Source organism: Bos mutus, chromosome 7 (genome assembly GCF_027580195.1).
Source record: "Bos mutus isolate GX-2022 chromosome 7, NWIPB_WYAK_1.1, whole genome shotgun sequence".
Taxonomy (NCBI): Eukaryota; Metazoa; Chordata; class Mammalia; order Artiodactyla; family Bovidae; genus Bos; species Bos mutus.
Genome location: NC_091623.1, coordinates 51,324,200 through 51,339,224, shown reverse-complemented (window position 1 = coordinate 51,339,224; position 15,025 = coordinate 51,324,200). Strand labels below are relative to the sequence as shown.

The window sequence follows — 15,025 nt, the reverse complement described above, 5'->3', positions numbered from 1 at the left end:
AACAGCAGATAGATTCTTTATGTTCCAGACAGCAAATTCAGGTACAAAAGCCCACCACCATCATCCCTCCCTCCTGCCCCTTCAGTCTGGGGCTGAGCTGAGGGAGACATGAGGTGGGCTGGGGAGGGAGGGAGTTTGGGGGGGTTTCACAGCAGACTAGTGTTTCAAATGCGGAGGTAACAGACTCCACAGTGAGGGGGCTCCTCTGGGGAGATGGGGGTGGGGGGTGGGGAGTGGAAGAGGAGGGTATTATTGCATTTGCTGAGGGGGGACACACCCCCTCCTGCATTCCCTGCATCAGGAAACTAGGGAGGTCATGACCCCCAAACAGAACCCGAGGCCCCAGGGAGATAGGAGGGACCAGTTTGGCAGCTGAGGCGGAAAGTATTGGGGGCGGGGAGGTGGGGGTGGCCACCCAATCTGGCTGGTCCCTCTCCGCCGCTGTGCCTGACCCTGGCTGAGGTAGGTGGGGAGAAGGGCGGGGGCAGAGGGCTGGGCGCCCCAGCCAGGCTGGGAACTGACGAGGGGGTGGTACCGATTGGAGGAGAGGCAGAGGCCCGGCCCCACCTCCGCTCCGCATCATCTCCAGGCTACTGAGCTGGGCCCAAGCCAGACGCTGGGGTCCGGGCTATGGTGTCTCCGCCCCAGAGGCTCCCACCGGGCCTGGCCCACTGGCCCAAGTCATCTTGAGGTCCAGCGGAAGGCCTAGTAGCGGCCAACCTTGGCGTCCCCGATGGCCCCCCAGACGTCAAAGACAAACTCATCCGGGAAGGCGAAGTCACCCAGCCGTTCATCCAGGGCCTCAGCCAGCTCGTCCGGGTTCCTTTTGTCCTTTCCAAGCTCCACCATAGTGGCCGCTGGAGGGGGAAGGACGGGGGAGCAGAATGGAGGCACAGATGACAGAGGGGCTCAGGGCAGACTCGGCCCCACAGGACCTACAAGCCCCTTTCTTCCACACTCCCACCCATCCCCAGACCCTGATGACCCCCTCCTCACTTACCCAACTCTGTGTCCCTGATACCCATGTAACTCTCCAACAGGTCATCCACCTTCTCAATGGCCTTCTCCTCAAAGGCTGAAGGCTGGGGGTGGGAAGAGGGACGATGACATTATGATAATGTGAATATACCTGTAATTATACTGAGCGCTGGGCGCAGTTTTTTTTTTTTAACACCACTTTTGGTATAGAAACCCATGGTTCTTCCTCATGACAAACCCAAAAGTGGCAGTATAATTAGCCCCATTTCACAGATTAGGAAACTGAGGTCCACTTGCTCAAGGAAGGTCCCAGAGCTGGGAGGTGGCAGAGGTGGACGGACATCCAGTGCCCAGAGGCCCTCAGCTAAGAGTGATGCTGCCACCTATTTCACAGGAAAGTGGTGGTTGCGGGGGGGAGTGGGGAGGGACTCAGGCTCAGCTCGAACACTCACCAGATCCTCTACTGTGGCTGGACCCCGGGATCGGAGCCGGAGGGTCCCTCGGCCGGTGCCCAGCTGGGGACCGGAGCCAGGGCGGCCACCCCCTGAACGCACACTGATCATGTCTGTGGGAGATAGGGGGAAGGGGTGAGGACTGGAGGAGCCCAGTTCCAGCATGTTCTGGGCAGAAACCCAGACATCCCGGCCTCAGACCGCCCTCCACCTTCTCCAAGCTTCTGTAGGCTTTGGGGGCGCTGGGGACTGAGGTGACCCCAGGAGGCAGGTATCCTGACTCTGGCTTGGCCGGGGTGTAGGAGGCACAGCCAGGAGCTAGGAATGGAAAAGGGCTGGGAGGCTGGAGGGGACCACTCCTGTCCCCGAGGCCGGAGGGACGGGAAGGGAATGGGTCCTGTGTCTCTAGCTACTTTCCCCAAGGCCAAGGGGGTTTAGCTGCTGGGCAGCAGACCAACCCCATCTGCCTGGGGAAGTGTTTTAGAGTCCCCCACCCCCACGCCAGGGACCTTGAGCCCATTCCTGAGAGTTAATGAAGCTGGACAGAAAAGTAGAGGGGCAGGCATAGGGCAGCCAAGCCTGGCTTCTTGGGGCTAAGGGGTTGGCCAGGTTGGGGGCGCTTGGCTAGGCTAATGGTTCCTGGAAGCTAGGTGTGGGGGCAACTTCCTCCTTGCCTCCATCCTCCTCCTGAGCTGGGCAGAAAGCCAACACCCTCTCCCTGTCTCCCCACAGAAAGGGTGGGGCTGCCCCACCCCCTTTCTCACGGTTACCACCAGCTGGGCTTTGGGCACCACCTGCTGGTGGCCTTTGGTACTGCGTGCGGGAGCAGGCATGGGGTGGGGGGTGGCGGCTGGCAAGGGGGTAGGCAGCAGCCCCTCACCAAAGGCTTTTCGAGGCTCTGTGAGCTTCAGTGTGAAGGTGCGGCCTCGGGGTAGCTCCTTGAGCAGCCGGGCCACCTCGTAGTGCCGGCAGCCCAGCAGGCTCTGTCCGTTGATGGCCTCGATCATGTCACCCACACTGATGAGCTGGATGTGGTCGATCACGCTGCCCTCCTTAATGCGCTGTGGGGAAAGGAGCTGTCAGCCCCTGTGGCGCCACCCTTGGGTCCTACCATCATAGGCTAGGCCTTACCCTCCAGACTCTGGGTGCCCCACCCCCAGGTACCTTGATGAAGGCATAGCCAGCCCCATTGTCTGTGATGGTGAGCCCCAAGGCCTCCTCCGACTTGAACACCTCCACTTCCTTGCGCTGCCCCTTGACGTGGGCAAAGATGAAGTCCTCCAGCCCGATCTGCCCCCCCAGGAGCTTGTCCATGTCCACTTTGTGGGTGTTGAGGGTGCAGAACATCACCTGCAGGAGTGGGAAACGTTAAACCCTCACCTTTCTCCCATGCCCTTTGCCAACTGCTACCTGAGGGGGAAGGAAGGGGTGCTGAGAAGGGCTTGGAGGTATCCCCCCAGTGCCTGACCACCCCGAGCTCAGTCAAGGTCCCCACTAGGATGTCAGCTCTGCTAGGGCTGGGTTTCTGTCCTAGAAAAAACTCCCTACTGGTTCCAGGGCATAGAGCCTGGCATGCAGTGGGTGATCAGAAAATGCTTTTGGAATGAATGAAGGGGCACAGATACCCATCCTGCCTACTGAGACCCCTGGATCTACTTCCTGCAAGATCTCACTGTCACCTTCCTTGCTTCCTCCATTCCTTTGGCCCCTGAAATCCTCAGGGTCGGACCTCCCAAAGAATCACAGCAGGGTGAATCTTACATCTGACCTCCAGCTCCCACAATCCGCTGGGCTACAAACCCCTCAATGTAAGGTGGGAATGTAGCATCCACCCCTGGCTGTCCATTCCCACAATCCACTGGGGCTGAGGCCTCCCAGTGCTGACGGGAACTCAGCACCCAGTTCTGGTCTCCAGTTACCCACAATACATTGGGCTGCAGGTCTCCTAATGCATGCCTGACTGGAACTCAGTATCCAGCTGTGGCCACCAGCCCCCATAATCCACTGGGGCACAGGCCTCCCAATGCCTGATGAAACTCAGCATCCAGCCCTGCCTCCAGTTCCCCATAATTCACTGGGGTAAAGCCTCAGTATTTGCAGCTTCAGCACCTAAGCCACAGCTCACAAACAGGATGCACATTCCGGCCTCTCTCTAGCTCACCATCAGGGAACCCCAGTGCCCAGCTCCCCAGTAGGTACCTCAGCAGCTGGCAGCCGGAAGGCTTCAGCAATCTTGCCATACAACTCCTTGACGTTGGTGAATCCCTCGATGCGGCCAGTGGGACTGCCATGGGCCAGCTGGGTGTGGAAAACGAGGCGGGGCCGCAGGGCGGGGGGAGGGGGGGGCAAGCCCATTTGGGGGCCCCCCGCCCCACCTCCGCCCAGGGGCCCCGGCTCCCCCACGCCCAGCCCACCACGGCCTGGCTCAGCCTCCTCATTTTCCACCAGAGGTGGCGCCTTTTTCCGCCGCCCCAGTCCTAGTGGCATGAGCAGTGAGAGGAGGGGGCGTGCCCAGGAAATCTGCAGGACAGGAAAAGGTGTTCAGGGCCTGCGTTGAAGCCTCACGCCGCCTTGCCCCTACAGGCCCAATGAAATTATTCAGAGAACAGGCTGGCCTCAGTTCAAAATCGGGTGCCAGCTCAGAGCCAGGCAATCACCCAGCCAGATGACTGGCCAAAGGGAACCTGGGAAAAATGCCTCATATAAGTGATTCAAACTACCACGAGGGCATGACACTCTAAGTCCCTCATGTGTGCCTATTCACACTCTTTTCCCTCCTAATAAACACTTTGTTTCACTTAAAAAAAAAAACACAAAAAACCTGGTCCTAGCACTTACACAACTGCACAGAAATAATATCAGCTAATATCTACCATAACTGCTAACTGCTCTGTGATCTTACTTTATCCCTACATCAATCATGGGGACCATATTATTGTCCTGATGTGATTACATGATATACCATAATATGTGATTATGCCCATTTAATAGATGAGAAAATGGAGGCTCACGGCCTCCGTTTCTCTATTTTTCTATTGGTTGCAATCATTAGTGCTGTGCACAAAAAAATTTCTGACTCTTCCCTTTCCAAGCATGTAAGCAGATGGCATTCCTGGCCTCTTTATGACTGGGTAAGCATACGACCAGTTCTGGACAATGAGTTGTGAGAGGAAGTGACACGTGACATTTCTGGGCTGAAGCATTTAATTACTGGAGCAAGAACCTCCACAGATCTAATTTTCCCGGTAGGGTGACCAGCCACATTTGATGTGGTGGCAGCCCCACCAGGCCAGGCTCTGAGTGACTACAATGAATGAAACCCCCCTGCTAAGCTGCACTGGACATGTAGCAGGAACAAAAAATAAACCATTGTAGAGTATGACTGCTAAGATTCTGGGGGATGCTTGTTACTGCAGCAAAACTTATCCTGACTGATACACGTTTTTTCTTTCCTCTCCCTCCACTCTATTTTTCTATCTCTCTTCCTCCCTCCCTCCCTTCAAACAAATATGTTTTGGGCACTAACTATATTCCATGCACCACTGTAGATATTGCTTTCAATAAGATAAGCAAGGTCCCACATTTCCTGACCCAGAGTAAATAAGGAGCCTGTGATGAAGGGTTAATGGATGAAGAAAACAATCTTATATGGGTAAATTCTAAGAGTTTACAAATACACACACATATGTATGTGTGTGTGTGTGTGTGTATACACCATGGGTGTATGTGTTTAAGTGGATACATGCATGTGTGTGTGTGTGTGTGTGTGTGTTTTTAAAAGCTTTAGTTAGGGAATTCCCTGGCAGTCCAGTGGTTAAGACCCAGCATGGGTTCAATCCCTGGTTGGGTAACTAAGATCCCACAAGCATGTGGTGCAGTCAAAAAAAAAAATGCTTTATTTAATAATTCAAAGCTGTAATTAATAATTTCATAAAAGTTTGCTAAACAGTATACCTGTGAAGGTAAGAGAAAATCTCTGTGAATGACTCAAGCACATTACTGAACCACTGAGCAAAATGTATGCTGCAAATATTAAAATAACTTCAATTCTTTAAAAAAAAAAAGACAAGCAGTAAGGTCCCTGACTAGGGTCATCAAGAGCAGTTACACAGGTTGTTCACTGTGCCAAAGCACCAGACCCGGGGTTGCATTTTTCGAATTCACTCCTAGTTGCTGCAGAGGTGAGCTAGCTGGGGCTCCGTCCATGCTGTCCAGAAGCATACAGTTCAGAGAAGCTGTACAGTGAGCAAGCAAATGTGTAAATATTCAATATAATTTCTAAGAGTGCTATAAAGACAATAAAACAAGTTTTACAGACAAGGTCACAGAGGACCTGCCTCTCTGGGCAGGCGAAGCTGAGACTTGAAAGACAGCAGGAAATATCCATAGGAGGATATGAGGCAAGAACATCAGGCAGTGAGAACAGCTAGCGCAAAGGCCCTGAGGTGGGGATTTGCTTGACATGTTTGAGGATCAGCAAGGAGGCCTGTGTGGTTGGATCCCCAAGTAAGAGGGACAGTGGGAAAAGGTGAGGGCAGAGATGTAAAAAGAAAAGACATTACTTTGCTGACAAAGGTCCGTCTAGTCAAAGCTATGGTTTTTCCAGTAGTCATGTACGGATGTGAGAGTTGGATCATAAAGAAAGCTGAGCACCAAAAAACTGATGCTTTTGAACTGTGGTGTTGGTGAAGACTCTTGAGAGTCCGTTGGACTGCAAGGAGATCAAACCTGTCAATCCTAAAGGGAATCAGTCCTGAATATTCACTGGAAGGACTGATGCTTAAGCTGAAACTCCAATACTTTGGCCACCTGATGCAAAGAAATGACTCACTGGAAAAGACCCTGATGCTGGGAAAGACTGAAGGCAGGGGAAGAGGGGGACGACAGAGGATGAGATGGTTAGATGGCATCACCGACTCGATGGACATGCGTTTCAGTAAGCTCTGGGAGCTGGTGATGGACAGGGAAGCCTGCCATGCTGCAGTCCATGGGGTGGCAAAGAGTCAGATACAACTGAGCGACTGAACTGAACTGAACTGAGAGAGGTAACAGGCAGCCTGTGCAGGACCCTGTTGGCCAGAGGCTGAACTTGGGCTTTTTATCTGAGTGAAATGGCAGTCATGGGAGATTCTGAGCAGATTCACAATTAAGCGAGCGACCAGTGCGGCTAGAGTGGAGTGAGCCATGGAAGAACACGAAGAGGGCAGGCAAAAGAGGTGATGAAGAGGGGCTTCCCTGGTGGTCCAGTGGCTAAGACTTCACGCTCCCAACGCAGGGGCCCAGGTTCGATCCCCAGTCAGGCAAATAGATCCCACAGGCTGCAACTAAGAGTTTGCATGCCCAACTAAGACCTGGTGCAGCCAAATGAATAAATATTAAAAAAGAAAAAAAAAAAGAAGCAATGGAGGTCAACTGTATAGGCCTTTATAGACAAGCAAAGAGTTCATGTTTAAGTCCAAAGTCACAGAAACTGGCCCCAACCCTCAGGTCTGACTCCCAAGCCCAAGTTCATCACAGTGATGCTGTCCCCTAGATGATTCAGTCTCCCTGGGCCTCAGATGCCTCACCTGTAAATGGGGACATTCCATCCACCTGGCCAGGTTGTGGTAAGGATCAGATTATGCCAAATTATATTTTTCTATGTAAGGGGGACTTCTTGCTCCCTCCTTTCAGATCACCTCTTCCCTAGGGCTTTCCTGGATTCAGTAGAGCCCCTGAGCTGTACCCATTTTCATTCATCCATCTGTTCTCCAACACCTCCTCTAACATCACCTGGTCCAGTCCTATCAACACTCACCTAGAGCTTCTCAGGTGGCTCAGTGGTAAAGAAGTCCCCTGCCAATGCAGGATACATGGGTTTGATCCCTGGGCTCAGAAGATCCCACATGCCATGGAGCAACTCAGCCCATGCGTCACAACTACCGAAGCCCAAATGTCCTAGAGCCCATGCTCCACAACAGAAAACATTGCGATGAGAAGCCTGTACACTACAACTAGAGAAGGCCCCAGTGCAGCAACGAAGACCCAGAGCAACCATAAATAAATAAATCTTAAAAGCAAAAACAACTCACCTAGACCACTGCAGCTGCCTTCTCTGAGTCTCCCAGCTTCTGCCCTTGCCCTCAATGGTCTCTCAAGACAGCAGCCAGAGTGATCCTGTAAAACATAAGTCAGGTCACATTTGTCCTCGTTCCAACCCCTCCCAGGGCTTCTACCTCACTTGGAATAAAAGTCAATGTCCTCCCCTTGGCCTATGGGCCCCAAATGACCAGCCCACATCAGCCATATGCCCTCACTCCCTGCCTCTGTCCCCCCTTGCTCATTCCCTGCAGACACAAGGGCCTCCTCCCTGGTCTTTCAACACACTGGATGAAGTTCAACCTCAGGGCCTTTGCACTGGCTGTGCCCTCTGGTAGCCACCCAACTCACTCTCTTACCTCTTTCAGGTGGAAGCCATACTTCATTCATTTAGCTTGTTCATTGTCTGTTTTCCAAAAAGGGCAGGGAACTTTGCCTGTCTTACTCATTCCTCTATTAGCTCAGAGAACACAGGGCCTGGCACAGGGCAGCTGCTTACTAAATACTTGGGGAATTCATCAGTGGATGGATTAATGAATCTAATAGTCACCAGCCCACCGGTCTCTATGCCCAGTTCTGGGGAGACAAGAAAGCACAGGCCGTAGCATCTGCCCTCAGTAGGATCTTGTCTCCCCAGCAACAGCATAAGTCCTACCTCTGGGGTCCCTTATTCCTTGCTTCCCAGCATAATTCTGGACACAAAGTAGGTGCTTCATCTAACCATGAAGACAGTGAGATTTTGTTTTTTACTCCCCTTCTAATCAGTGATACTAAACAACCTTTAAAACATTTGAAACCATTTGGATTTGCCCTTTTGTAAACTACTTAAGTCTTTGCCCATTTTTAAAAACCACAATTTTTTTTCTTGCTATGCCATGTGGCTCATGGGATCTTAGTTCCCTGACCAGAGATTGAATCCTGGCCCTCAACAGTGAATGAGCAGAGTCCTAATCACTGAACCACCAGGGAATTCTCTAAAACTGCATAGTCTGTTTTTAACTGCAATGCCTAGTCTTTTTCCTTATTGATTTGTGGGAACTCTTTATATATTCTAGATACTAGAAATAAAATACATTCTGAATGAATAAACTGGTACTGCTCTGTCAAGTTATTTCACTTGACTCCCTTAATGATGCTACCAAAAACAACAAAACCCCCCACATCATCACCTCCCCTGGCTCCCCTCCTACCACTCCCTGTACATCTTAGCAGAATGCAAAGAACATAAATATTAAACCTGGATTCGCCACTTATTAGTTGTGCAACCTTGAGCAAATGTCTTAACCTTTCTGAGTTCCAAAGAAATCATACATGTGTTTGGAACAGTTCCTGGGACTCAGTAAGAGCTCCACAAATGCTGGTGACAATTACTACTATTTCTGTCTGTATCATCTTTAGTCAGCTGCCAAGATTCAAACCCCCTCTTTTTCTAGGGCCCCTACATCCTGCTCACCAACTCCCAACTTCCTTACTCTGCCTACACTTGATGCCCTGGTTCAGGCTGGCTTCATGTCTTACCCAGGACAGGGAAATAATGGTGGTAAGTGGGTGGTTTATGAATTTGTTTTCCAGGCCAGAAGAGGCAGAGTGGCCTGGGTTCAAATCCCACCCGTCACTTACCAGCTGAGTGGCTGTGGGCAAGTCACTTCACTTGATGGGGCTTCAGTTTCCTCATCTGAAAAATGGGCAGAATTACTGTCTCTCAGAGTGCTTATGGGAATCCAAAGAGTTTATGCAAGTAACTCAATTAGCACTTTGCCTGAAATTTGATTTAAGAAAATTATTACTCTCACTGTTATTACTGCCTCTTCCCTTGCCCTGCCCAGGAACATCCCAGTCCTCTCTGCCTGTCAAGGCTTACTCCTGGCCACCTCCTCCAAGCAGCCTCCTCCGCTTGTCCCTGCCTGTTACAACCACCCCTGTGGTCCAGACAACTCAGGACCATGGACTTAATTACATGCTGTTCTGGCAGAATTCTTGTCTTCCAGTCTTAGGCTGTTATTTAAATTCATGTCTCTATTTTAAAACATAAACCAGATTGTGCTGCTCCCCAGCCTCAAGTCTTACATCGGTTTCCCACATGATAGAAGAAAAGCTCTAAACTCCTTAATGTGACCCACAGATCCCCACAGAATCACATTCTGGGTTCTCTCCTGCCCCAGCCATACCATGCCAAGCTTGGCCCAGCCTCAGAGCCTTTGCCTTGGCTGTGCCCCCTACCTGATCCTTAGAAAGCTGGCTTCTTTTTGTCATTTAGATCTTGGCTCCAAAGTTACCTCTTCTGAGATCCCCCTTCTTACAGATTCTACCATGCCACTCCCTCATATTTTATTCATAGCATTTATCAACCTCTGTAAGTGTTTTCTTTATTTACTTGTTATTAACAATGCCAAAGAATGCTCAAACTACCGCACAATTGCACTCATCTCACATGCTAGTAAAGTAATGCTCAAAATTCTTCAAGCCAGGCTTCAGCAATATGTGAACCGTGAACTTCCTGATGTTCAAGCTGGTTTTAGAAAACGCAGAGGAACCAGAGATCAAATTGCCAACATCTGCTGGATCCTGGAAAAAGCAAGAGAGTTCCAAAAAAACATATATTTCTGCTTTATTGACTATGCCAAAGCCTTTGACTGTGTAGATCACAATAAACTGTGGAAAATTCTGAAAGAGATGGGAATACCAGAACACCTGACCTGCCTCTTGAGAAATTTGTATGCAGGTCAGGAAGCAACAGTTAGAACTGGACATGGAGCAACAGACTGGCTCCAAATAGGAAAAGGAGTACGTCAAGGCTGTATATTGTCACCCTGCTTATTTAACTTCTATGCAGAGTACATCATGAGAAATGCTGGACTGGAAGAAACATAAGCTGGAATCAAGATTGCCGGGAGAAATATCAATAACCTCAGATATGCAGATGACACCACCCTTATGACAGAAAGTGAAGAGGAACTAAAAAGCCTCTTGATGAAAGTGAAAGTGCAGAGTGAAAAGGTTGGCTTAAAGCTCAATACTCAGAAAACGAAGATCATGACATCTGGTCCCATCACTTCATGGGAAATAGATGGGGAAACAGTGTCAGACTTTATTTTTTGGGGCTCCAAAATCACTGCAGTTGGTGACTGCAGCCATGAAATTAAAAGACGCTTACTTCTTGGAAGGAAAGTTATGACCAACCTAGATAGCATATTCAAAAGCAGAGACATTACTTTGCTGACAAAGGTCCGTCTAGTCAAGGCTATGGTTTTTCCTGTGGTCATGTATGGATGTGAGAGTTGGACTGTGAAGAAGGCTGAGCGCCAAAGAATTGATGCTTTTGAACTGCAGTGCTGGAGAAGACTCTTGAGAGTCCCTTGGACTGCAAGGAGATCCAACCAGTCCATTCTGAAGGAGATCAGCCCTGGGATTTCTTTGGAGGGAATGATGCTGAAGCTGAAACTCCAGTACTTTGGCCACCTCATACTCATTGGAAAAGACTCTGATGCTGGGAGGGATTGGGGGCAGGAGGAGAAGAGGACGACAGAGGATGAGATGGCTGGATGGCATCACTGACTCGATGGACTTGAGTCTGAGTGAACTCCAGGAGTTTGTGATGGACAGGGAGGCCTGGTGGGCTGCGATTCATGGGGTCAGAAAGAGTCGGACACGACTGAGCGACTGAACTGAACTGAACTGAACAACTTGTTTGTTGCCTGTTCACCCCCCAATAGAATGGCAGCTGCCCAAGAGCAGGGATTTCTCTTGTGGTCACTACTGTACCCTCTATGCCAGGAACAGTACCTGGCCTGTGGTGGTGGTGGTGGTGGTGGTGGTGGTTTAGTTGCTAAGTTGTGTCCAACTCTTGCGACGGCCACCAGGCTCCTCTGTCCATGGGATTTCCAGGCAAGAATACTGGAGTGGGTTGCCATTTCCTTCTCCAGGGGATCTTCTCGACCCAGGGATCAAACCTGTGTCTCCTGCACTGGCGGGAGGATTCTTTACCACTGAACCACCAGGGAAGCCCACCTGGCACATAGTAGATACTTAATAAATATGTACAGAACGAATGAATAATGTGTCTTATGCCCTCATTCTGACTACTCTCTGAGCCCCTCATCCTCAGAACATGCCTACTGTACAGTTTCAAACTGCCACCTCCCTACCACACTTCCAGTCTCCTCTTAAACTTGAACATAGGTATGGAGGAAATGAGCTTCAAGTCAGCTAGTGGCACTGAGCAGGTTGGCTGGAATCCCACATCCCTACCCTCTCTTCACTGGGAAGGGCCTGGAACTTAACAAGCCTACAGCCACACAGAGTTGCAATGGGAGGAGCAGGAAATGGAGAAGGGGGTTCCTGAGAGCTCACGCAAGATAGGGAAGGGGACACCACGCCCATGCTCCCCTTTTCGGCAGTGTATTGCTTGGAAGAGGAGGGCGGGAGGCCTCTGAATCAGTCTTGAAAAACCGGCTCATGGGTGTTTCCAAGGAGAACGCCTACTGTCCGGGGCCCAGGCCTCCCCAGGGGCCCAGCAGCCACAGGACCCCAGTGGTCCCCACCACCCACCTATCTCTCCCACAGATGTCACTCTCTTCTCAGGACCCAGTATTCTGGTCTTGCTTTTCCAGCTTTGGGGAAAAGGGACATGGGGGCAGCTTCCTGTCTGAGCAGCTGGTGAAAGCAAAGACCAGCAGGTGTGCCCCAGATGGCTGTCTGGTTGGAGGGAATGGAGTGGGAGGAGCTGGTCAGAAACACCTGAGCCCTGAAGCCACTGGATACCTAGTCTAGTGGCGGAGATTCCAGTTCTGGACTCTGAGGCATGGGTTTGAGTCCCAGATCTGCCACTTACTCGCTGTGTGACCTTAGGCAAGACACTCCACCTCTCTGGGTCTGCTGCTTCACCTCTGAAAGAAGTAACAGCAACTTCCATGAGGGGTGATTCAATGATCCGCATGGTAAATACCTGACACGGAAGTGTTCAATGAATGCTAGCCCGGGTGATTTTTTTCATTATTACAATCGGGACCTCGATCCTCCCAAGGCGCACCTCACCCCCTCCCCAGGCCCTGGACGACTGGGACAAGGCCAGCTTCTGGGACAAGGCCAGCTTCGGGGACTTGCCCGAAATACCGACTCTGCGCCTGTCCCCACCGGGACGGGTACTCTCCAGAGGTGCAGGGGGCTGGGGTGCGGCTGGAGACGCCATCCCGGCGCCGGGAGGCGTTCACCCCTGACCCTAGAGGGAAGGCAGGCGGCCCTCCCGGAATGGGACTCGGACGTTTCCCCGCGTCCCGCCCCTCCACCCCACTCAGCCTAGACCTCCAGCTGCGTCCATGGGGCCGGCCCCACCCCGCAGGATAGGCCGAATCCCCGCGGGTCCGCGATCTCGCGGGTCTGCTCCGGGGTCCCCGCGAGCGGCCGCGATGGACTCTCCTCCCCGCCGCCTTGCAGGGTATACTCACCTGAGCTTCCTTAGCCGCCGCCCAGCTCGCCCAGCTCTTCTCTCCGCAAACTCTGGCCCGGGCCTCTCCCGCAGCCACCGCCAGCGGGCGGGGCTGGCGCCCACATCTGGCCAATCAGAAGCGGCCGCCCGGCGCTCGCGGCCAATCCACTCCACGCCGCCCCCTTCGGGTGGAACCCGAAGGAAACATTCCAGAGGGATCCCTGCGCTTCACTCGATTCTTCACGACACCTCCCCCGCGCCGCGAAGCGTTGGACCTTCCCGCCCCTCCTAAGCCGCGGCGGGCTGTACCACCGCGAGGCTGCGGAAGGGGGAGCTGAGGCCGAGCCCGAGCCAATCTCTGGGAGGAAGGAGACCAGCGGCCAATGGGAAGCTGGGGGCCCCGGACCACGTGTTCTTGGCTAAGTGTCCGTGTGGGGTGCTGTGGGTGCTAAGAGGCGGGGGACCAGTCGTGGAAGTCAGGTGACCGATACTGAGTTTGGGGGTGGGCGGGGGGGGGGGGGAGGATACAAACTTCCAAAGTCCAGAAAATGGAACCCTTTCGGATACCCGGAGGAAGCCAAGGGCTGTCCCTAATCCAATCCTCCACTCGGCCTGCCCATGCCCCAGCTCGGCCATCCTCAGGGCGGATAAAAAGATGTATTCATTCTGGGCGGGAGGGCGGGGGACTGAGATGAATAGGGAGGGTCCCGCGTGTCCGGCGTCCTGGATGGACAATGGACAAGGGCATTCATTCATTCATTCATTTACTCATCAAATATTTAAGGCGCTCCTGCTCCGTGCCAGGCTCTGTCCTATCTCAACAGATACGTCTACGAGTAAGCTGAATGAATGTGCTCTTGGTAAAGGAAACAGGGCATGCAAAGGCTTGGAGGGCGGACAGAGAGATACAGCACACTTTAGAAGAGGGCAATAGCGAAGGAGCTTGCAAAGCAGCTACCAAAGCATCTTTAGGTTGCAGTGGTACGAAAGACAAGGGCAAAACGGTCTGTTCGCTTGCTGGTTGACCAGCGAATATTTATTGAGCACATATTTTGTGCTAGATTGCAAAGGATAGCCAGCCAACCCAAGTCTCAGCCCTCAGGGAGCTGACATTCACGAGTCTGTCTCCTTCATCTCTGTTGGCCCTCCGTCCCCCACCCTCCAGTCCTGAGAATGGCACAGAGCGGGATTTCAGTATACATATGTGGATGAAAGAACTAGGTAATCTCACCATCTCCAGGTTTGGCTTGTAACTGGAATTTCTTAGGCAGAAGCAGGTACAAGAAACAAAGACACAAATGCACCCTTCCCAGGCCAGGACAAACCTAGACAGCATATTTAAAAAAAGCAAGGACATCACTTTGCCAACAAAGGTCTGTATAGTCAAAGCTGTGGTTTTTCCAGTTGTCATGTAGAGATGTGAAAGTTGGGCCATAAAGAAGGCTGAGCACCGAATAAGTGATGCTTTCGAACTGTGGTCCTGGAGAAGACTCTTGAGAGTCCATTGGACAGCAAGGAGATTGAACCAGTCAATTCTAAAGGAAATCAACCCTGAATACTCATTGCAAGGACTGATACTGAAGCTCCACCTTTGGCCACCTGATGCAAACAGCCGATTCACTGGAAAAGACCCTGATGCTGGGGAAGACTGAGGGCAGGAGGAGAAGGGAGCAACAGAACATGAGATGGTTAGATGGCATCACCGACTTAGTGGACATGATTTTGAGCAAATCATGATTTTGATTATCTCACTATTGGGAGAGAGTGAAGGACAGGGAAGCCTGGCGTGCTGCAGTTCATGGGGTTGCAAGGAGTCAGCTACTATTTAGTGACTGAACAACAATAGGCCAGGACTGTCAGTTCCCAGGACAGATGACATTTCCTTGTTCTAGGAACAACAGCCACTCGGACAGCTGGGGCCAGATCAAGGATTCACTGTGTGTTCTGGGAGTTGTAGTTCTTGGAGACTTCAACTGTTCAAGCCTCATGGAATGAGTCTTTGCAGTTCCCTGGGTGAGCTGCTGCACATTCCAGCTGGGCTAGGGCCTGCAGAGTGGTAAAATGAAGGGGAGAGTGGGCCCTGGGCTGTTGC

General features: G+C 51.8%; 1 protein-coding gene across 7 annotated transcripts; it reads right to left on the bottom strand.

The window, feature by feature from the left end:
* Positions 1-13,100, bottom strand: GIPC1 (GIPC PDZ domain containing family member 1). 7 transcript variants are annotated; one of them, XM_070373517.1, is made up of 11 exons: positions 12,953-13,100; positions 12,340-12,453; positions 9,940-10,073; positions 9,129-9,183; positions 7,502-7,586; positions 3,630-3,950; positions 2,595-2,780; positions 2,311-2,491; positions 1,431-1,543; positions 1,001-1,082; positions 1-857 (listed from the first exon to the last, which is right to left on the bottom strand). In XM_070373517.1, the coding sequence occupies exons 6-11, from the start codon at positions 3,915-3,917 to the stop codon at positions 706-708; spliced, it is 1,002 nt and encodes a 333-aa protein (XP_070229618.1). In that variant the 5' UTR covers positions 3,918-3,950; positions 7,502-7,586; positions 9,129-9,183; positions 9,940-10,073; positions 12,340-12,453; positions 12,953-13,100; the 3' UTR covers positions 1-705. The 7 variants fall into 7 exon arrangements, with proteins under 7 accessions (XP_070229618.1, XP_070229617.1, XP_070229622.1 ...); XM_070373516.1 differs by having other exon boundaries at positions 12,340-12,394; positions 12,953-13,062; XM_070373521.1 differs by lacking the exon at positions 9,940-10,073 and having other exon boundaries at positions 12,270-12,453.
* Between the last annotated feature and the right edge of the window lie 1,925 nt (positions 13,101-15,025).

What these genes read in the sequence shown, in the direction of transcription:
- GIPC1 (XM_070373521.1), bottom strand. Translation starts at nt 3,917, where the DNA reads ATGCCACTAGGACTGGGGCGGCGGAAAAAGGCGCCACCTCTGGTGGAA. An exon ending in TCCGGCTGCCAGCTGCTGAG is followed by an intron (nt 2,781 to 3,629) that starts GTACCTACTGGG and finishes CCACTCCTGCAG; the next exon opens with GTGATGTTCTGCACCCTCAA. An exon ending in CAGCCACAGTAGAGGATCTG is followed by an intron (nt 1,083 to 1,430) that starts GTGAGTGTTCGA and finishes TCCCACCCCCAG; the next exon opens with CCTTCAGCCTTTGAGGAGAA.